The sequence below is a fragment of the Nomascus leucogenys genome, chromosome 8 (genome assembly GCF_006542625.1).
Source record: "Nomascus leucogenys isolate Asia chromosome 8, Asia_NLE_v1, whole genome shotgun sequence".
Taxonomy (NCBI): Eukaryota; Metazoa; Chordata; class Mammalia; order Primates; family Hylobatidae; genus Nomascus; species Nomascus leucogenys.
The window spans coordinates 97,032,876-97,055,461 of record NC_044388.1 but is presented as its reverse complement, the minus strand read 5'-3'; the positions used below and the strand labels follow the sequence as shown (position 1 = coordinate 97,055,461).

Genomic DNA, 22,586 nt, shown 5'->3' with positions numbered 1-22,586 from the left:
AATCACAAGAAAAATCTCGTAATATTTTAAGAAAGTTTACGAATTTGTGTTGTGCCACATTCAAAGCTGTCCTGGGCTGTGTACAGCCCACAGGCCATGGGTTAGACAAGCTTGTGACATGCTCAAGATTTTGTTTATTGTTTTTTTTTTTTTTTTTTTTTTTTTTGCTTTATGTAATGTTTCATTTTATGAAAGAAAAGAAAATGGGCAGGTCTTAGAAATCTGACATTTGTAAGGTTATATTGGGTTGTTTCTGGGCTCATGAGAAACCGTGTTTACTCCTAGAAAGAGCGTCTACTTCTTTCCATTAACCTTATTTTTACCAATTTTCACAAAATCCAGCTGATTGTGGGCAAATGCAGAAAGAATTGGATCTGACAATCTCTGCAGAGACAAGAAAACAAACAGCATGTAAACCAGAGATTGCATATGGTGAGTTCAAAAGTTCAATATAGCTCCTTTAAACATGAAATTTTATGAATACATGTTCAGTTAGAAAGATCAAAAACTTTATATAGTGATTATATGGATACAACATTCCATGTGATCCCCTGAAGGAAAATGCCATCGATTTTTAGCACTAACATGCAAAGTTTTTTATTCCTCAGCAAAGAAATGTGATTTTCATTATAAATAATAGAAGTGACATGTATACCCAGCCAGGATACTTTCCCGTAATAGAGCTTTTTCAATTACAGGCACTAAAACATAGTCAAAGGGAACTTTTGAGAAGCCACAGAGGTATAAGATTTCAGTTCTGTACTCTTCCAATTGATAGACCACAGGCAGAGGCAAAGGTGGTTTAGGGGGTTTGGTTTTTAAAAAATCTCTTCAGGGTAAAAATATAAATACCAAATAATTTTTAATATATTCAAGATTGCAATCCATGTTTGAGACACTCTCCATTTGAAAAAGCAAATCTCAGTCCTTCTAGTTGTCCAGAGCTTAGAGCTAAATTAGTGTTCAAGTACAGTTGTAGCCTTGTCTCAGTTCCTGATAAAATTAGCTCCTTTGTTTTCTATTCAGTTTTTGATGTTTATTGCTGGCATTTTTTGAGAGAGAGAGCATATTGTACACTATCTCAAATCATTTTTTCATTTCGAAATTGGAAGGGTGGAGCCGGGCACAGTGGCTCATGCCTGTAATACCAGCACTTTGGGAAGCCGAGGTGGGTGGATCACCTGAGGTCAGGAGTTCGAGACCAGCCTCGGGCAAACATGGCAAAACCCTGTCTCTACTAAAAATACAAAAATTAGCCAAGCATAGTGGTGCATGCCTGTAATTCCAGCTACTCAGGAGGGTGAGGTGGGAAAATCACTTGAACCCAGGAGGAGGAGTTTGCAGAGAGCCAGGATCATGCCACTGCGCTCCAGCCTGGGCAACACAGCAAGACTCTGTCTCAAAAAAGAAAAAAAGAAAGAAAGAAATTTGAAGGGTGTTATTTATAAATTAAAAAAATAAGTACAGCCAATTTGGTACTTTGTGTTTAGCAACAGCTTCCATAGACAGTTTCTCATTGCAATGGAAAGGGTTCTCATTCTTACGGAAAGGGTCTCGTAAGAACTTCATGAGGGCTGGGTGCGGTGGCTCATGCCTGTAGTCCCAGCACTTTGGGAGGCTGAGGCGGGTGGATCACTTTGAGCTCACAGGTTCTAGACCAGCCTGGGCAACATGGCAAAACCCTGTCTCTACAAAAAATACAAAAATTAGCTGTGCATTGATGGCTCATGTCTGTAGTCCTAGCTACTTGGGAGGCTGAGGTAGGAGGATCGCTTGAGCCTGGGAGGTGGAGATTGCAATAAGCCATTGCACTCCAGCCTGAGTGACAGAGTGAGACCCTGTCAAAAAAAAAAAATGTAACAGAGGATTGTCACTATTTACCAGTGAAGAAACTGAGGCTCAGGGAGATTAAATAATTTGCTCAAGGTCATGCAGAAAGCAAGTAATAGAATTAAGATGCATCCTGATCTCCAGTATTTTTTCCATTGAAGTCTACTGAATTCTCTTAATAGTAATTCAGGCAACAGAATAAGTTTTGTATGGTTAATAACATTTCTTTCCTTTGAATTTATCTTGATTTTGGAAAAAAAAAAAAAAAGCTAAAAAGCTGCCTGACTCAGCCTAGGCCCACTGCAGTTTGTTAAATACATGAAGACTTGAGAATACTATATTGTTTTAACAAACAAAAATTCCACTAAATTATTTCTTCCCTCCATTTTAGAATTATTTTAAATCTAAAATATCAGAAATTTATTTTAACACAGAGAATAAATGCAATTTGGGTTTATTGTGTTGTTTTAAGAAAAGACTTAGCTGGCTTTTTCTGGACTATAAGCTATAACTGGAATAACAGAATAGAAACAAAATTAAGTAGTTCTCTCTCTCTACCCAGGCCCATATAGTAAGTACATTGCCCATGTCCATTATAAAGACTTATGAATCTGAAAGTCAGAACACTTTTCATGCATTTTAAGCCACTAATTTACATAGCCCCTGGTTCTGCCATGATGAGTTCACCTATCTATCTCTCAATCTATATCTGGGATAGACTTAAAGACTTGAGGGATATCTAGAATGAACAAATCTTTTAGGTCACTCATTTCAAAACAAAAAATAGAAAGATCAAAAGCAAAAATAAAATAAATCTCTCCTGAGGCCACATAGAAAGAATGGGTCCCTTCAAGCTGGTCTTTCCAGACCTGAGGTCAAGCACATTATGCATCAAACATTGATATCTGAATGAAGAGAAAACAGGATTGTGGGCAGCTCATGTTAGGTAGTTGCCAAGCATGGGTGAGTGAGAAAACAGAATCATCCTAAAAACCAAAGATTAAAGCCAGTGGAACTATATGAGGAAGCAAAGCAAGGAACCAAGAAAGCTCACATGGTAGACCTGAATGAGAGATAAGGCCTCCTCTGTGGCCATGGAGAAGAGAATGAAGGGGCTTTTCAAAAGATTCCCATGGGCATGACTCCACTCATCTTAAAGGATCAGCCTCTGAACTTAACATCTAACAACAAAGGTTTATCTTGTTTGTTTTATGTGCTTCTGTTATTTTATTAAATATGTCTCTTATTCTAATCAGCCTGTTCTATAACATTGGCCAGGGCTAATGATTCTAATAGATTGAGAGATTGAATCAGACTGAGGGGATTGGGGAAGGCTTCTTGGAGGAAATAAGAACTATAATAGTTTGCCATGCTTCATTTCTCGTGTTTGACAAATTCTGGCTTCTACTGGACATAGCATTAATGGTATTGAGACTGAACTGTTTCATTTTTGTTTGTTTTTTTACCAGCTTATAAAGTTAGCATCACATCCATCACTGTAGAAAATGTTTTTGTCAAGTACAAGGCAACCCTTCTGGATATCTACAAAACTGGTGAGAATTCATTCATTCATTCGTTCTTTCGTTCAACAACTATTTAGTACTGACTATGTGCCAGGCATTATATTAGACACAGAAGATACAACTCAAATAAGACAGAGCTCCTGCGTTTTTAAAGCTTATGTTCTACGGGAGAAACATTTTTTAAAGATGTTCGTATAAATACTTCTCGTTGAATTCATTTTTCTCAAACTTCAGCAACATTTTTTTTAGTTGTGTAATTGTCCAATTTCTTTTTCTTTCCAAATTTTATTTTAGGTTCAGGGGATACATGTGCAAGTATGTTACATGGGTAAATTGCATGTTGTGGGGGTTTGGTATATAGATCATTTTGTCACCCAGGTAATAAGCATAGTACCCAATAGGTAATTTTTCAATCCTCACCCTCTTCCCACCCTCTACCCTCAAGTAGGCTCTGCTGTCTAGTGTTCCCTTCTTTGTGTCCATGTGTACTCAGTGTTTAGTTCCCACTTATAAGTGAAAATATGTGATATTTGGTTTTCTGTTACTATGTTAATTCACTCAGGATAGTGGCTTTATTTCTGGGTTCTGTAGCCTGTTCCATTGGTCTACATGTCTTTTTTTGTATCAGTAACATGCTGCTTTGGTTACTGTAGCCTTGTAATATAGTTTGAAATCAGGTAGTAGGAGGCCTCCAGCTTTGTTCTTTTTGCTTAGAATTCCTTTGGCTATTCAAGTTCTTTCTTTGTTCCATATGAATATTAAAATGTTTTTTTCTAATTTTATGAAAAATGACATTGGTATTTTGATAGGAATAGCATTAAATCCGTAAATTGCTTTGGACAGTATGGCCATTTTAACAATATTAATTCTTCCTATCCATGAGCGTGGAATGTTTTTCCATTTGTTTGTGTCATCTCTGATTTCTTTGAGCAGTGTTTTGTAATTCTCATTGTAGAGATCATTCACCTCCCTAGTTAGCTGTATTCCTAGGCATTTTTGTGTGTGTGGGGCTATTGTGAATGGGATTACATTTTTTTTTTTTTCGAGATGAAGTTTCACTCTGTCACCTAGGCTGGAGTGCAGTGGCACGATCTTGGCTCACTGCAAACTCTGCTTCCCAGGTTCAAGTGATTCTCCTGCCTCAGCCTCATGAGTAGCTGGGATTACAGACATGCACCACCACGCCTGACTTATTTTTGTATCTTAGTGGAGATGGGGTCTTACATGTTGACCAGGCTGGTCTTGAACTCCTGGGATCAAGTGATCCACTTGGCTCAGCCTCCTGAAATGGTGGGATTACATGTGTGAGCCATCGCGCCTGGCCTCATTTTGATTGATATAAATTTTGCAATAAGTAGGACCATAAAGCTAAATTGCGATAGTATGTTTATACTAAATTTTTTTCTCTTTTGAAATTCTATCAAATATTTCAAGTCCTAAAATGCTTGATTTTTTTTCTTTTGAGATGGGGTCTCACTATGTTGTTCAGGCTGGTCTCAAACTCCTAGGCTCAAGGGATCCTCTCTCCTCAGCCTCCCAGCTTGATTATTACTAACCATACCCTAGAGTTTAAAATTCTAGTAATATTTTTCGATTTTGTATTTGCTTTATCAACACTTTGATAATTTTTTTTTATTTTTGTTATTTTGAAAGTTTCATTGTATGAAACTTATTTGTGGTGTTATTTTGTTTTTTCTTCATCGACGGTCACAATTTTTTAATTTGCAGGCTAGTTGCCATTCTAATGAAATAAGTGTTTAGAACTTTGATCTTTCTACAGTCTAACTTTTGAGCACCATTTTCATCCAATATTCATATTACAAGCAGTAATAAGCCATTCTCTTTTTACTGAAATAACAAAGTGCTTTTCATTCCAGAAATACAAATTATTTGTTTTATTTGATACTGATTCTTGCATAGTATCAAAAGACATTTTAGACTGTTCTGAATTTTTCATAGCATCGGATGATTCCCAAGCTGCAATTTTTTTATTAGTATCATTTCTTTTTTGTTCTCCCGTAGATCCAAAGATGCATTTTATGATATTTAAAAGGAAATGTTAAGAAACATTGGCATACTTCATCTCATTCTGGGTTCATTTTTAACACTTATAAAATTTGAATTTTTATAAATATAAAAATACCACACACTACTTACAGAAGAATTGTGGCACAGTGACCATAAACCATTTAGAATCAAGGACAAACTGTAGTTTGAGGATAATGATAAATTGGTATTTCTCCAAAGTACAGAGTGCTTAAAATAGGTAAGGATACAGTTATATATATATATATAGTTTATTTATTGTTGAAGCCCAGGGTAGTTGCCTGTTCTCTCTTCTGAATATACTTTAAATTTTCCATGATGAGAAGTTTAAAAAATAATAAGGCCCCACACAGCCACACTGCTTACTATGACAGGGGCTGAAATGGCAGATAATATGGTAATGTTGCTCAGATATTGACGTAATAGGAATCTACACCATCAGGGCAGCCTAAGAAATCAGCTTGAACTAATGAGTGTACACTGAAATTTATATTACTCATGAAAGCTTACCATTTACACAATTTCTATTATACGCTATTTGCCAATTGGTTCAGAAGTTTTTCAGGACTTAACAATTAAGATGACTCTGCCAGAGCTTAATAGTTAAATATCAGTCCTGTATATATAGTGATAAATCGGACACAGTCCATGCCTTAAGAAGTTTCTAGTCTAGCTAGAAGGACAGATGTGGGACAAAACATTGTGATAGAAATTCAAGTGTAAAAGAGGTAAGGAGGAGACCGAAAGATATTTAAAACAAAGAGCATCCAGGAATATTTTACTGGATACTGTGAGAATTGAAGGAGACTTTTAAGATAAATGAAATTCAAGAGGCCAACATGGGGAGGAATGCATTCCAGGTAGGGGAACTGGCTACTTGTGAGTTCTTTGGGAATCCCAAGATTATTATCTTTGAAATTTTCCAAGTCTTTCACATTTTGTACTTTTCTACAAAGTTGACAGTTGCCAACTACAAAATAATTTTATATTTTACTATATAATGTGGAGATTAATATTGTTCAACTATAGAGAGGTTCTTTTAATTCTGGTTCTATAAGAGTAATAATAAGTACTTACATAGTTCCTACTATGTTCCAGGCACTTTTTACATATTAACCCATTTAATCTCATGATGGTTCTACAAGGTAGGTTTTATTATTATGCCCAGTCTTAAGATGAGGATCTAAGGCCTTATACAGATAACATAAATCATTTTCCCAGAGTCACATAGCCAGGAAGCAGCATGCTTAGAGTTTAATCCAGACAGTCTGGCTCCAGAGACTGAAGCCTTAACCACATGGATATCACTGCTGTCCACTAGCCATGAACCTCTCGGTAGCCACGAGGAACCAGAAAACTTGAGAGTTTATAATTGTGACATTAAAACATGAATGTTATAACCTTACTTGACTTGCATGTCTCTCAGGGGAAGCTGTTGCTGAGAAAGACTCTGAGATCACCTTCATTAAAAAGGTAACCTGTACTAACGCTGAGCTGGTAAAAGGAAGACAGTACCTAATTATGGGTAAAGAAGCCCTCCAGATAAAATACAATTTCAGTTTCAGGTAAGTCACCAGTAGTTTTCAGTCGCTGATTTTCCCTCCAAAACTGAGTATAATTTATTCTTAAATACGCTACGTGTTTCTTATGGCCCTGCTCTTAACCAACAAGCCATTTTGAACATAAACGAAATAATATGAGTGTCAAACAGAGCATGATTTAAAACCATCATGGCAGCTGAAGACTTAGCTGCCTGATTAACCGTCTGAGTGTCTAGACCTGATGATGAATCTGAAAATACTCACCGGACCTCCCCTAACCACCACACCAGCTCCCTTGATAGTTCTCAGACTGTTGTTTGTAAAGAGGAAAATGTGTAAATATGCATTGTATTATCTGCTTTTAGAAACTAGTCATTGAAATAGATGTCATTTCTGCCTTTAATATGGGAGCCCCAGGCAGATTCACGATTCCTTAAGGGTTTGTGAACCCTCCCCAGGAGAGGCCGGTACATAAGAGTTTGGCGGACAGCCTGACCCCTGGGGACCTGACCACAGCTGGGCTCTTATAAAAGAAATCAGGCCGGGCTCGGTGGCTCACGCCTGTAATCCCAGCACTATGGGAGGCCAAGACGGGCATATCACGAGGTCAGGAGATTGAGACCACCCTGGCTAACACAGTAAAACCCCGTCTCTATTAAAAATACAAAAAAAAAGCCGGGCGTGGTGGCGGGCACCTGTAGTCCCAGCTACTTGGGAGGCTGAGGCAGGAGAATGGCGTGAACCCAGGAGGCGGAGCTTGCAGTGAGCCAAGATCATACCACTGCACTCCATGCACTCCAGCCTGGGCGACTGAGCGAGACCCCGTCTCAAAAAAAAAAAAGAAATCAAATTCAGCTTTTCTGTATTGTGGCCACCTCACAAACACTTTGTTTCTTGGTAGGTACATCTACCCTTTAGATTCCTTGACCTGGATTGAATATTGGCCTAGAGACACAACATGTTCATCGTGTCAAGCATTTTTAGCTAATTTAGATGAATTTGCTGAAGATATCTTTTTAAATGGATGCTAAAATTCCTGAAGTTCAGCTGCATACAGTTTGCACTTATAGACTCCTGTTGTTGAAGTTCGTTTTTTGTTTTTTTTCTTCTTCTTTTTTAAACATTCACAGCTGGTCTTATTTGTAAAGCTCACTTTACTTAGAATTAGTGGCACTTGCTTTTATTAGAGAATGATTTTAAACGCTGTAACTTTCTGAAATAACATGGCCTTGGAGGGCATGAAGACAGATACTCCTCCAAGGTTATTGGACACCGGAAACAATAAATTGGAACACCTCCTCAAACCTACCACTCAGGAATGTTTGCTGGGGCCAAAAGAACAGTCCATTGAAAGGGAGTATTACAAAAACATGGCCTTTGCTTGAAAGAAAATACCAAGGAACAGGAAACTGATCATTAAAGCCTGAGTTTGCTTTCAAACTGTGCTAAAAAGCCTGTTATTTTATGCTAGATCAGCTTCAACCACACAAAGACAGGCAAATGGAGAGATGGAGAAAGTCAGCAGTAGAGAACCTTAACCTTGAGCAGGCTTAGCCTCAGAGCCTTCAGCACACTAAGAAGGTAGGTGAGTTTTTCTCTGCCCCCTCCCTGTCCGTTGCCCTCTCCATACCCCTGAACGGAGACCCTCTACTCTCTTTCCCTCCCTCCTGGCACATGTTCATTTCCCCCAGGAACTTGCTCTCACTAACAATTGCTTTACTAAAAGACAGGCCCCAGTGCAGCAACCTGGTGAAAAGAAACTGAGTGGCAGATCAGGAGACCTTTTTCCAGCCCTAACAAGGTCTCTCTCTGAGCCTCAGTTTGAGCTTTATAAAAGAGGATTCATAACAGAAGTTAATTTTTAAGTGACATTTTGCAGCACTTCAGATCATATTAAAAAGCTCTCGCATATATTCTCATTTAATGTCTCAAGATTCTCCCAAGATTCAGAAATTATTATTATTATCATTATCATCCCCATCTTACAGATAAGAAAATTGAGATTTAGGCCTGGCGTGGTGGCTCAAGCCTATAATCCCAGCACTTTGGGAGGCCGAGGCGGGCAGATCACTGGAGGTCAGGAGTTCGAGACCAGCCTGGCCAACATAGTGAAACCCCATCTCTACTAAAAATATAAAAATTAGCCAGGCTAATTTAGCAAGCCTGTAATCCCAGGTACTCAATAGGCTGAGGCAGGAGGATCACTTGAACCCAGGAGCTGGACGTTGCAGTAAGCCGAGATCATGCCACTGCATTCCAGCCTGGGTGACAGAGTGAGACTCCGTCTCAAAAAATAAAAAAGAAAAAAAAAAAGAAAATTGAGGTTCAGAGAAGTAAAGCAGTTTTCCCATCCTAGTAAGGAAAAGAATTGGAAATCAAACCCCAAGACTCTATCTCAGTCTAAATACATCTCTGTTCCACATCACTACATATTGCTTGTTGGGTTGAATTTTCTAACAGTAAGGCAGGATATCGTAGAAGTTTCTTAGACACAGGTTAACCAGCCCCACTGAACTATCACAGGAAACATGAAGATGACCTCCGGATGTAACGGTAATTAACAGAGACTGGAATGCATCTCCTTTTGAAGAGTCTGCTTTTTACTAGTTAGGTGAAACTACACAAGGCCTTGTAGTGTGCCTTTGTAAATAACACTAAGATTTTCCACTTCCAGGGACTAAGGACTTATTTTTCTCTAATGTCAAAGCTCACACTGTAGGCACTCCCTTGGCAAAAACAACCAATGTGTCATGTTCAAGATGCCCACACTCCCTGTCAGCAAGGGGTGAGGAGACCTTCTCCAGAGCAGGCCTCTCGGTGTCTCCTGTCACTTCCTTGCTGGGAGGAGGGAACTACTGGTGCTGCTTCGAAGGCACAGGAGTCTGACTGCCTTTTCCCTGAGCACTTTGGCAAATAGGGTAGGCCACAGTGGCCTAATTAACCCACAATGCAGCTGTCAAATATCAAAGAAGCTTTTGTGAATTAGCCTGGCACCATTTAAAATATCTGCCAGCTCCTCTTCAGCTACCTCCTATGCATTTGAACATACTTTCTCAGTGAGGCTTTTGTGACCCTCCAAACCAGGCTGGTCCCATTACCCAACCCTGTACTTCTCCTCCAAGGCACTTGTGCTCTTGCAATGATTTACTTAATCAGATTGAATTATTAGTTTAGCGTGACCACACTGAAAGCTCCACATAGGTAAGGTCTGAGCCTGTTCTATTCGCCAGTATCTTCTGTAGTTGGCACAATGTCGGGCACATCATAAGGACTCAATAAGTGTTTGTGGATTCCCCTACAGTGTAGAGAATCAGAAGACCCAAGTTCTAGTCTTGGCTTTGGCCCTAATTGGCAGTGATTTGGGAGAAGCCTCTTAATCTCTTTGATAGCCTATAAAATAAGGGAATTGGACACTCTAATGTCTCTTTTATCTATAGCTAAGAAGATGTTCTATAATCTTATGATGTGAAACAGAAAAAGCCAAATGGCATATAAGCATCCAAATATTGGGCTTATGTATTTCATTCTTTCTTTCTCTTTTTTTTTTTTTTGAGACAGAGTTTTCTCTTGTTGCCCAGGCTGGAGTGCAATAGCGCCATCTCGGCTCACTGCAACCTCTGCCTCCCGGGTTCAAGCGATTCTCCTGCCTCAGCCTTCCAAGTAGCTGGGATTACAGACATGTGCCACCACACCCGGCTAATTTTTTGTATTTAGTACAGATGGGTTTTCGCCATGTTGGTCAGGCTGGTCTCAAACGCCTGACCTCAGGTGATCTACCTCCCTTGGCCTCCCAAAGTGCTGGGATTACAGGCGTGAGCCACTATGCCCAGCCTGGGCTTACATATTTTGTCTGTAAGTATGGAGAGAGTGCAGAGAAGTAAGCTGGAAGAGCTGCCAAGGCTTCCTGGAGAAGGACAGTGGGATTTGGGTAGGTGGGAGGTGCAGGAGGGCCTTTCTGGTTAAGGGGGAACACTTAAGGTAGGTTTCCCGAAGGGTAAGCAAGATGTTCTTAGGTGATACGATGCACATTGTTCACTTTAGTGGCTATATGTTTATTTTAACATGTATTTTTAAAAAGTAATTAGCGCATGAAAGCCATGATATAATATTTTCTTCCAAAATAAATTTATTTCCCAAGAAGTAAGTCTATTTAAGAAAAAGTATTGAGTAAATAAAGTAAGATTATTCTTAGGGCAAAAATCACGCAGTTGGCATGCAAATGATGGACGTTTAAGATACTCTTTTATTATTATTATTATTATACTCTAAGTTTTAGGGTACATGTGCACAACGTGCAGGTCTGTTACATATGTATACATGTGCCATGTTGGTATGCTGCACCCATTAACTCATTTAGCATTAGGTATATCTCCTAATGCTATCCCTCCCACCTCCCCCCACCCTACAACAGTCCCCAGAGTGTGATGTTCCCCTTCCTGTGTCCATGTGTTCTCATTGTTCAATTCCCACCTATGAGTGAGAACATGCGGTGTTTGGTTTTTTGTCCTTGCAATAGTTTACTGAGAATAATGATTTCCAGTTTCATCCATGTCCCTACAAAGGACATGAACTCATCATTTTTTATGGCTGCATAGTATTCCATGGTGTATATGTGCCACATTTTCTTAATCCTGTCTATCATTGTTGGACATCTGTGTTGGTTCCAAGTCTTTGCTATTGTGAATAGTGCCGCAATAAACATACATGTGCATGTGTCTTTATAGCAGCATGATTTATAGTCCTTTGGGTATATACCCAGTAATGGGATGGCTGGGTCAAATGGTATTTCTAGTTCTAGATCCCTGAGGAATCGCCACACTGACTTCCACAATGGTTGAAGTAGTTTACAGTCCCACCAACAGTGTAAAAGTGTTCCTATTTCTCCACATCCTCTCCAACATCTGTTGTTTCCTGACTTTTTAATGATGGCCATTCTAACTGGTGTGAGATGGTATCTCATTGTGGTTTTGATTTGCATTTCTCTGATGGCCAGTGATGATGAGCATTTCTTCATGTGTTTTTTGGCTGCATAAATGTCTTCTTTTGAGAAGTGTCTGTTCATGTCCTTTGCCCACTTTTTGATGGGGTTGTTTGTTTTTTTCTTGTAAATTTGTTTGAGTTCTTTGTAGATTCTGGATATTAGCCCTTTGTCAGATGAGTAGGTGTAAAAATTTTCTCCCATTTTGTAGGTTTCCTGTTCACTCTGATGGCAGTTTCTTTTGCTGTGCAGAAGCTCTTAATTTAATTAGATCCCATTTGTCAATTTTGGCTTTTGTTGCCATTGCTTTTGGTGTTTTAGACATGAAGTCCTTGCCCATGCCTATGTCCTGAATGGTATTGCCTAGGTTTTCTTCTAGGGTTTTTATGGTTTTAGATCTAACATGTAAGTCTTTAATCCATCTTGAATTAATTTTTGTATAAGGTGTAAAGAAGGGATCCAGTTTCAGCTTTCTACATATGCGGTACTGGTACCAAAACAGAGATATAGATCAATGGAACAGAACAGAGCCCTCAGAAATAACACAGCATATCTACAACTATCTGATCTTTGACAAACCTGACAAAAACAAGCAATGGGGAAAGGATTCCGTATTTAATAAATGGTGCTGGGAAAGATACTCTGTCTTAAGAAAATACGTGGAGGTCTGTGAGCCAAGGTTGAGGCAAGCAGCCTCGCTCCATATTTCTTAGTGAGAAATTCTGGACCAAAGTCATATTCAGTCTGTCTTTCCAGACCCTATGATGCTAATATATTCAGCAACACCCAACAAACATGTATTGATTGGTGACTGTAGGGTAGGCCCAATTCTAGGTGCTTGGTACCAAGATCCCTGCCGTTGTGGAACATAGATTCCAACTGGGAGAGATATGTAATAAAAAATAAAGAGAATAATTAAGCAATTAGTCTTGGATCTCAGAAAGTGATAACAGCAATGGGAAAAAGAAAAAGCAGACTAAAGGAGACTAGTAATGGTCACGGGAGGGGTTGCAGTTCTAAATAGGGTGGCCAGGTCAGGTTGGGCTTCAATGAGAAGGTGAAATTTGAGCAAAGACTTGAAGGATGTGAAACAGTGAACCACATAGCTAGCCAAGGGGAGAGTGTTCCTGGCACTCTTGGTACATGGTGTCTGGCCTAAGGCAGGAGCATGCTGGTGTGTCACAGGAAAAGCAAGGAAGCAGGGGTGGCAGGTGCAGATTGTGAAGCCAATGGAAGAGGCTTTGGCTTTACTTGGAAGGAAACAGGAGCCATTGCAAGGCTTTGAAAAGAAGAGTGACATGGTCTGTCTTGCCTTTTTAAAGGACTACTGTAACTGCTGTGTTGAAAATAAGGCAAGGGTAAAGAGAACGGATAGGAGGCTACTGTAATAAACTAGGTGAGGGATGATGGTGCCTCAGACCAGAGTGGTAGCAGTGGAGGTATTGAAAAGTGGTTGAATTCTGGATATACTTTAAAAGTAAATCTACAGTCTGGATATTTGTCCCCCAAAATCTCATGTTGAAATGTGATCCCCAATGTTGGAAGTGAGGCGGGGTGGAAGATGTTTGGGCCATGGGAGTGGATCCCTTGTGAATGGCTTGGTGCCCTCCCCATGGTAATGAGAGTTCTTACTCTGTTAGTTACCATGAGATCTGATTGTTATAAAGAGACTGGCACCTCTTTCTAGCTGGTTGCTTCCTCTCTCACCATGTGCCACTTAGGCTCTTTTTTCCCTTCCACCATGATCGTAAGCTTCCTGAGGCCTCACCAGAAGCAGATGCTGGCACCATGCTTCTCGTACAGCCTGCAGAACTGTGCGCCAAATCTCTTTTCTTTATAAATTATGCAGCCTCAGGTATTCCTTTATAGCAATACAAAAGGGACTAATACAGTAGGCTTAATTGAAGGGACTAATATTTTAGGTTTAACTGAATTCCCTGATAGAGTGGAAATAAGTGTGAGAGAAAGAGAAGAGTCAAGGATGATGCCAAGATTTTTGGCCTGAGCAACTGGAAAGATGGAGTTGCCTAAGATTAGGAAGGCTGCAGATGGAGCAGCTTGTGGGGAGTTAGGAATCTGTTCAGTTTTGGATGTGTTGAGTTTTAGAAGAAATCTATTAAACATCCAAGTGAAGGAGTCTGGAAGGCAATTGGTCATATAGTTCTGGAGTTCAGGAGAGAGCTCTGGGCTGAAAAATATAAATCTGAGAATCATCAGCATACTAAAACCATTAGACTAGTTAAGATCACTAAGGATGTGAATACAGACAGAGGAGGGGAAAAAAGAAGACCAAGGATAGATCTTTTGAGCATTCCAAGATGAAGTTATTAGAGAAAAGAGATAGAGGATCCATTGAATTAGGAGAAAAAACAAGAGATGAGGTCCCCTCAAGCCAAACAAAAGAAAGAGGTTCTGGGAGGAAGAGTGTTGAACCGTATCAAATGCTTCAGAGAGAAGTAAGATAAAGACTTGGCTATTGGGTTTAGCATTGGTGACTTTGACAGGGCAGGTTGGGTGGAGTAGTGGGAAGAATAGCCTGAATAGAGTGAGTTTAAGAGTAGATGGCAGAGAGGATTTGGAGACAGGGAGTAAGGACAACTCATTCAAGGAGCAAAGAAATGGATTGAGGGGAGTAGAGTGAAGGAAAGTTTAAGATGGAAGAAATAACACATTTGTGTTCTAAAGGGAATGACTCAGTAAAGAGTAGATAATTGACAATGCAGGAGAGAGAAAGGAGAATTACTAGAGTAATGTCCTTGAAGAGGTAAGAGTGGATAGGATCTGGAGCACAAGTGGAGGACTTGGCTTTAAATAAGAACATGACTAGCTCACCTATGCCAGGGGTCAGCAAACTTCTGTAAAGAGCCATGCATTAAAATATCTGTAAATATTTTAGGCTTTGTGGGCCATAATTCTCATAAGTCTCTATTGCAACTGCTCAACTCTCTCATTGTAGCACAAATGCAGCCACAGATAATGCAGAAAAGAATGGGTATGGACTAGGCAGGCTGGATTTAGCCCTTGGGCAGCAGCATACCGATCCCTGATCCATGACCCATGGTTGTAGGCAGAGAAGCTGAGCACATGCAGCGGATGCTGGCAAGGGGTAGATGTGGTGAGAGTCTGTGGAAGTCCCTTTCTCAGAGAAGTAGGATGCAAGATCATCACCTGAGATGGAGGATAGGGAGGAGCAATTGGAGGTGTGACGGGAGGAAAGAAGGGTGAGATAGTTACCTAAAAAAGAGAGAGGCTGAACCAACTAAGGACTTGTAATATATTTGCTTCTTCGTATTAAGGGTCCACTTGAAGTTTCTAGTCATGAATTTAAAGTGGAACTGATCAGCATGGGTTGTGGGATTTTCTCCAGCCACATTCACATCCTTTTCAGAATCTAATGAAAGCTATAGACTTATCAATTCTCTCCAATCAAGACAACCAGGAATACCTGGAACTGAACAAGGTTCAGTTTATTGAGTCTTTGCAACAAGGGAGAACACACACCATGGGGACCATAAGGCTTCTCGGTGAGAGTGCATTAGAAAAGCCTTATTATAGGATTTGTACTTGTGATAGAGTATTTGGGAGAAGCCTCAAAGAAGTGGAACTTTACTCTGGATTGGATGCTTTCAGGAAGCAGGGGCAATCCTATGACCCAATGTCTTATTTCTTTTCTAGCTGGGAGGAAAAGTAGCAGCACTTACTCACTTTAGCCAGGGAAAGAGTGTGTGTGGTCATTTTTGTGGTTTGGACAATGTTCTTGTTTTTATATCCTGCTCAAACATGATTATAGAGTAGTCGTTTTTAGTATTGATCCATTTTGTCTGATGTTGATGTGCTATGACATCAGACACAGAGAACATCCCAGCCTGGCTCTGAGCACCAGACTGGCTCCCAGGGACACCAAGGCCTCACGTCAGTTGTCCAGGGCCACTCTTCTCTTTCACAGACCCCTGTCCCAGAAACATGCACATACACACACCATGCTCACAGCTGCATACCTGATAGAGGCCCCCCGCCACCAAAAGTCCACTCCTTCTCAGTTTCCATCATTATAGTCAGATATGTGTATGTTACATGCACAGTCATGAATTATACAAATCTAAAATGCCCACGCCAGAAAGGACCTAGAGCTCATCTCATCCAATTCCTTCATTTTTGCCGGTGAACATGGAGGTCCAGAGGAGCAGCTTGTCTAGGATTATGGTGCTGATAAATGGAAGGGCTGGGACAGAAGGCCAAGTGAGGCTTCTGAACACTGCATTCTTCCCACCACTGAGATGAGCAGGAGTTACAGAGACACCAGTTTTGGCTCCCTGTGAAGAAGCATTTTCTTATAGCCATAGCCATTCAAAAGTAGAGTCAGGTCCAAGTTCCTTATTGCTGGGGCCATCTGAGCAGAGTCTAGCTTCCACCTTCCAGGGATGTTTCTGGGCAATTCAAGGTAGGGGGCTCAATGTCCCTTCAGCGCTGAGAGACTTTTAATAGTCAAGAAAACATCTACTTGACTGCTTTAATAAAAAGGTGAAGTTTTCACGTCTGAAAAACAGAAGTACTAATAATACCCAAGTCAGAGATTTCTGCAAGGCTCAAATGAGATAATACAGATAATGCACATAAAATGATTAGCACAGTGCCTGGCACAATACAAGTAACTTGTGGCTGGGTAATAATACCTCTCTGGCACACTAGAGGTGGTAAATTCAATAATTTTTTACCTGTGGACATCCTACTTAGATTCATAAAATATTGACGTTTAAAGATCCTCTAAGAGATCATCTCATCAATGCCTCCCCATTTCACAGACCAGGAAGCAGGCCCAGGGAGGAGCCAGGACTCACCAAGAGGGTTCCACAACAGAGCTGGGGCTAGAACCCACAGCACCAGGCTCCTCTGCCTTCCTATATGCAGCCTGGTGTCTCCTCAGGGCCTAATAGAAACATTGCCTGCAGGGGCGAGCAGAGACCTGAGCCTGGCGGTGAGGGCCAGGGCTAACATGTCTAACAGATGAGTTGGGAGCAATCAGAGGGTTTTGTTGTTGTTGTTGTTGTTAGGCTGGAGGGGTGTGTGTGGATGTGTGTGTGTTGGTGCTGGGAGGGTGATCGGTGGGAGGGGGGTTGAAACTGAAGGAGACAAGAGAAATTGGAGTTAAGGAAAGGATTGTTCGGCTTAATAATATATTTTCCAAATAAAGAACCTTTAGGAAATTAGAGCCAGGACTAGACTGTAATTCTCTGAGGGCAGAGGAAGAGGAAGGGAAAGGAGATATGCTTAGAGTTGGAGGAGAAGGCAGAAAGGTTTCCTGAGTCTGTTGGGGCCTTGGGGCAAGGCTGGTCGTCATTCATCCTCTTCTTGCCTCCTCCTTTCACCTCTAAAGGCAAAAGGCCAAACTGTGGTCTGTTCATTAAATAAATGCTGGGTGTCGAAATTAAAATGGCTCATTGGTTTGGCTATGCTGTGTGTGGGTGACTGACAGACAGAGAGAGAAAGGAAGAGTTACTCTGGGGAAGTGATACAGTGAAGAAGTAAGACATTGAACCATGAAACAGAGGAGCTGCCCTGACTTGTGGCCTTGGGAGAGTCCCTGAACCTCATCAAGTCTCAATTTGCCCATCTAGAAAGCAGAAGTAACATTATCAGCCCTAATGGGTTATAATGATTAGGAAAAACACCTTAGTGCCAACTCAGGAGCCCACAATCTATGGCAGTCAGCTGGAGTGTGATTTCCATCTGTCTTAACTCTCTAGGCCTCAGTTCTATCTTTTAAAAATAATGAAAGAATTTCCCCCAACCCAATTTACAGATTTGTTGCAAGGATGAAATAAGATCAAACAAATGAGAGAAATTTTAACATGTAGAATCTTGTACAAATATAAACATAGCATTAAAAACCAAGAGCATCTTTGTGCTAAGATACCATAGAGACTGCCTGGTGTGCTTTTTTAAAAATTGGGAAAAGTCCACTATCTTAAAAAACAACCTCCTCCAGTGCCTCGAATTTTCCCATTTGCCTTCCTCTTTTGGTCCTCAGGACTGTCAGCCTTAGAGCAATGCCATGCAAAGTGTGGTCCCTGGCTGCCTGGGAGTTTGTTAGAAATGCAAATTCCCAGACCCCACCCCAGACCTACTGAAACAGAAAATCTTGGGAGCAGAGCTCGGAGATCTACATTTTAGTAAGATATCCGGGCCCGGCGCGGTGGCTCACGCCTGTAATCCCAGCACTTTGGGAGGCGAAGGCAGGTGGATCACGAGTTCAGGAGATCGAGTCCATCCTGGCTAACTCGGTGAAACCCCGTCTCTACTAAAAATACAAAAAAATAGCCAGGCGTGGTGGCGGGCGCCTATAGTCCCAGCTACTCGGGAGGCGGAGGCAGGAGAATGGCGTGAACCCGGGAGGCGAAGCTTGCAGTGAGCCGAGATTGCGCCTCTGCACTCCAGCCTGGGTGACAGAGTGAGACTCCATCTCAAAAAAAAAAAAGAAACATATCCAGGAAAATTATAGGCATGTTAAAATTTCAGAAGTGTTGTTTAAGAGCTTGTGAAAGTGCAGGTTGTTATTCTACAGGTCTGGGATGGGTCATCCTGTTTACTTTTGTACGGTTTAGTAATTTTTCTTTTTTTTCCTTCTAATTACCATCATTTTATAATTACGGGTTGAGCATCCCAAATCTGAAAATCCAAAATCTGAAATGCTTCAAAATTTGAAACTTTTTGAGTACCAACGTGACACCACAAATGGAAAATTCCACACATAAGTACTTAACACAAACTTTGTTTCATGTAAAACATTGTTTAAAATGTTGTATAAAATTACCTTTCAGGGATGTGTATAAGGTATATATTAAACATAAATGAATTTTGTATTTAGATATGGCCCCTATCCCCAAGATATCTTATTATATGTATATGCAAATATTCCAAAATCTGAAAAAAATCTGAAATCTGAAACACTTCTGGTTCCAAGCATTTTGGATAAGGGTTCCTCAACTGGTACCTTAGTCTGATTAATTTATTCTCAGCTTCTATGTATTTGTTCTTAGGGATTCTTTTTTTTAACTTCACCTTTTTTGTAATGTTCCGGGCAAATGTTATTCATATTATTTCACTTTTTAAAAATTATGCCATTGCTCTAGTGGCCGAGCAGGAAGCAAAGGAATACAGGGCCAGCGTGCTGCTGAATGGGCCTGGCAGCAGCAGAACTACGTGAAGAGGCCTCTGTGTTCCTGGAGGTTTATGGACAGAGGTCCTTGTGTAACTTAATGTTCCAGATCCCATGTCCTAAGCAGAGTAGCTGCAACCCAGAAATAGCCTCTGCAAAGGAGCCTTCAGTACCAGATCCAAGCCTCACTTTGTGTCCTCACTCCCACTTGCTCATTGGCCCCCGACCCAGCCTTCAGGATTTCAACAGCAAGCCGAAGAGCAGGTGCACCTGTCAGCTTTTCTGCTCACTCTGGCTCCTGTGGCCAGACCCAAGTTCATACAACAGATCTTTCCTGCCCTGCGTGGGCCTTTGAGACGCTGTGGAGGGTGGGCCTGCTTGGTTTATTACTGCTGCTGCTGCTTCTAGTTCCATTGACCCACCAGGGACAGCAGCTCTGATTCGGCCTATGCCTACCCTCCCCCACCTCCCTCATTCCTTTCTCCCTTCCCTTCCCCCCTCTCCCACATACCAGAAATCACTGTCTTGGCACTTGGGATTTGAAAGGTTGCCCAACAAATGAAAACTGATCTTACCTGTCTGCAAAGCAATTCGACAGTGCATTTCAGGAGCCAAAATATGTTTCTATTTCTTGATCCAGTAATCCTTCTCCTGTTGAATGATTTATATAAATTCCCAAAAGGAAAAAAAAATAGTTGGTACACAAAGATCTGTGGAAGATTAATTATTCATTTAATAAATATTTATTGAGTGCCCCCTGCATGCCAGGCACAGTTCTAGATGGTGTAATCAAGATAAACAAAGTCCCTGCTCTCCTGGAGATTATGTTATAATTGAGGAAAAAGACAATAAATACCTACTTAAAGAGGGAAAATAGTATATTTACTAAATGCTCTGCAGAGGAATTTTTTTTTTTTTTTTTTGAGATAGAGTCTCACTCTGTTGCCCAGGCTGGAGTGCAGTGGTGTGATCTTGGCTTACTGCGATGTCCACCTCCCAGGTTCACGTAATTCTCCTGCCTCGGCCACCTGAGTAGCTGGGACTGCAGGTGTGCACCACCATGCCCAGCTAATTTTTCTTCTTTTAGTAGAGACGGGGTTTCACCATGTTGCCCAGACTGGTCTCAAACTCTCAACCTCAAGTGATCCGCCCGCCTCGGCTTCCCAAAGTGATGGGATTACAGGTGTGAGCCATCGCGCCTGGCCTCTGCAGAGAATTTTTTTAAAAGTTCTATGATATAGAATGACTCAGTGGCTGCTCTAGATTGGATGGTTAGGGAAGGTCTATCAAATATCACTAAATAAGGTGAAATTTAAGCTGAGATTTTCTTGACAAGAAGGAACAACCACATGAAGGTCCAGGCTGGTGCATGTAAAGACCCAGGGGTCCAGGGAACAGCAAGAAGGCTGACGTGGCTGGATCGAAGAAAGCAAGTGATGGACAATGAGGTCAGAGAAGTGAGAGGGGCCAGATCACTGGGATTTTTTAAGAATTGGTGAGATGTTTGGATTCTATGCAGTTGAGAGTATTAAGCAAAAGGGCATGAGACCAGGTTGTAGATGAGAACAGAGTCAGGGGAGACCAGTGAGGAGCTGGTGCCATTGTCATGTGACAGGTAACAGTAGCTTCAATTAGAAAGGAAGAAATGGAGATGAAGAGACAGGGATGAATTCAGGATAGTTTTGGAAGTGGTGCTGAGAGGATTTGCTGAAGGAATCAGGGTGGGGTGATGAATGCAGAGGAGTCAAGGATTACTCACGGATTCCTGGCTTGTACTGCTGCAGATGCCATTTACACAGCTGGGGAAGACAGGAGAAGGTACACATTTAGGAAAACAAGGAAAGAAGATGTTATGGGTTGAACACTGTGTCATTCAAAAAGATATGTTGAAATTCAAATCTACAGTACCTCAGAGTAGGACCTGATTTGGAAATAAGTTTGCTGCACGTGTAATTAGCTAAGGTAAGATGAAGTCACACTGGAATAGGGTGGCTCTTAATCTAAAATGACAGGTGTCCTTATGAGAAGAGGGAAATGTAGACACAGAGATACGCAAAGAAAACCCCACATGAAGATGCAGACGCTGGGAGAGGACAGTCACATGCAGACAGAGGTAGAAATTGGAGTGATGCATGTACAAACCAAGGAAGGCAAAGAACCACTGCTGTCACCTGAAGCCAGGAGAGAGGCACGGGATGGGTCCGCCCTCCGAGCCGGCCAGAAGGAACCAACCCTGCCGAAACTTTGCTTTCAGACTTCTAACCTCCAGCCCCGTGTGAGATTACATCTCTGTTGTTTCAAGCCACCCAGTTTGTGGCACTTTGTTACTCAGCGCTCACAAGCTAATACAGAAGAGAAGAAGGATTTCTCTCAGGGCTTTGTCATGTTTAAGAAGCCTTTTAGACATCCTTGTGGAGATATCAAGTAGGAATTAGCCTAGAATTACTATGAATCTAGAATTATGGTATATAAAGCAATACACTGTAATTTATTGAAGTACTTTGTGTGATATAAAAAACCTGACATATAAACTAATAGTTCAAAAGGGGGAAATTGTAATTATTACTCATAATTACATGTAAATGACAGAATGCATATTCCATGAGATATTATGCAGCCTCTAAAAAGAATCATTTTACAGACTAGGTAGGAACCTGAAAAATGCTTATGATCATCACAAAGGCAGTGATTGCCGCTTTGTAATAACTGCCTATGAATGGGAAGCAGATGTCAAACTTTATAGGCTCAAATCATAGCTTCAGCTCTTCTGAGTGCCCTGAGATACACAGCATGTCAGTATCCTGCGCATTATGTGTGTTCCCTATATTTGCAGCATCAGGGTAAATGAACACAAGGCTGAATTGCAAAGTGCCGAGATGATAGAGTAAAGAAGCAATCGGTGTAGACATAGAATTAAGCAAGGATAACTTCCTGGAAGCACATGGCCTGGGGCAGAAAGCTTATCATGGGCCAGACATAGTGCCAGCATCAAGGGTACACTCAGGACAAGCTCCTGTCAGTCCTTCTCTGGAAACACACCTCTGCTGGAGCTCCTGCCACCCACAGCCTTCTCACTGATTTCTTATCATGGCCTTCTATCCCACTGTGAGCTCCTGACAGACAGGGGCTGTATCTTGTTCCTCTCTGTATCCTAAGCACAAGACCTGACACTTGGTAGGTATAAATTAAAGTCTATGACAATTAATAGAACATCAGAACCATAATTTTACTGTCATACAAGAACTTGCAACAAAGGCACATTGATACTGAGTCCCTCAACCTGTGAACATGAGAATACTGAGCAGTTAAGGGTTTAAAGCCTGAAGCACAGCTGATCTTTCAGGTAATGGTTAAGTGCCTTTATCTGTGGTGAGCCCAGGCTTTTAGTTGCTTTGGAAGATGTGATAGAGGCAAACAACACCAATTAGAAAAATATAATGGAAGAAGAGATCCCATTTTACAAAAGCAAATATAATTGCTAAATTAAGTAAATAAGATTCACTGTGCATACT

The 22,586-nt window shown here is 41.0% G+C and overlaps 2 protein-coding genes across 3 annotated transcripts in view; both read left to right on the top strand.

The window, feature by feature from the left end:
• The window catches only part of C5 (complement C5), a 129,274-nt gene extending 120,894 nt beyond the window's left edge, over positions 1–8,380 (top strand). For both annotated transcript variants that reach the window (XM_030817725.1, XM_003264071.3), the window contains exons 38-41: positions 343–432; positions 3,300–3,383; positions 6,826–6,964; positions 7,842–8,380. In XM_030817725.1, the coding sequence (XP_030673585.1) occupies positions 343–432; positions 3,300–3,383; positions 6,826–6,964; positions 7,842–7,971 (443 nt within the window). In that variant the 3' untranslated portion in view covers positions 7,972–8,380. The remainder of the gene's footprint in view (positions 1–342; positions 433–3,299; positions 3,384–6,825; positions 6,965–7,841) is intronic.
• Positions 8,381–8,463: 83 nt separating this feature from the next.
• TRAF1 (TNF receptor associated factor 1) overlaps positions 8,464–22,586 on the top strand; it is a 63,245-nt gene continuing 49,122 nt past the window's right edge. Inside the window, exon 1 of the mRNA XM_030817721.1 lies at positions 8,464–8,521. The gene's annotated coding sequence lies outside the window, so the exon portion shown is untranslated. The remainder of the gene's footprint in view (positions 8,522–22,586) is intronic.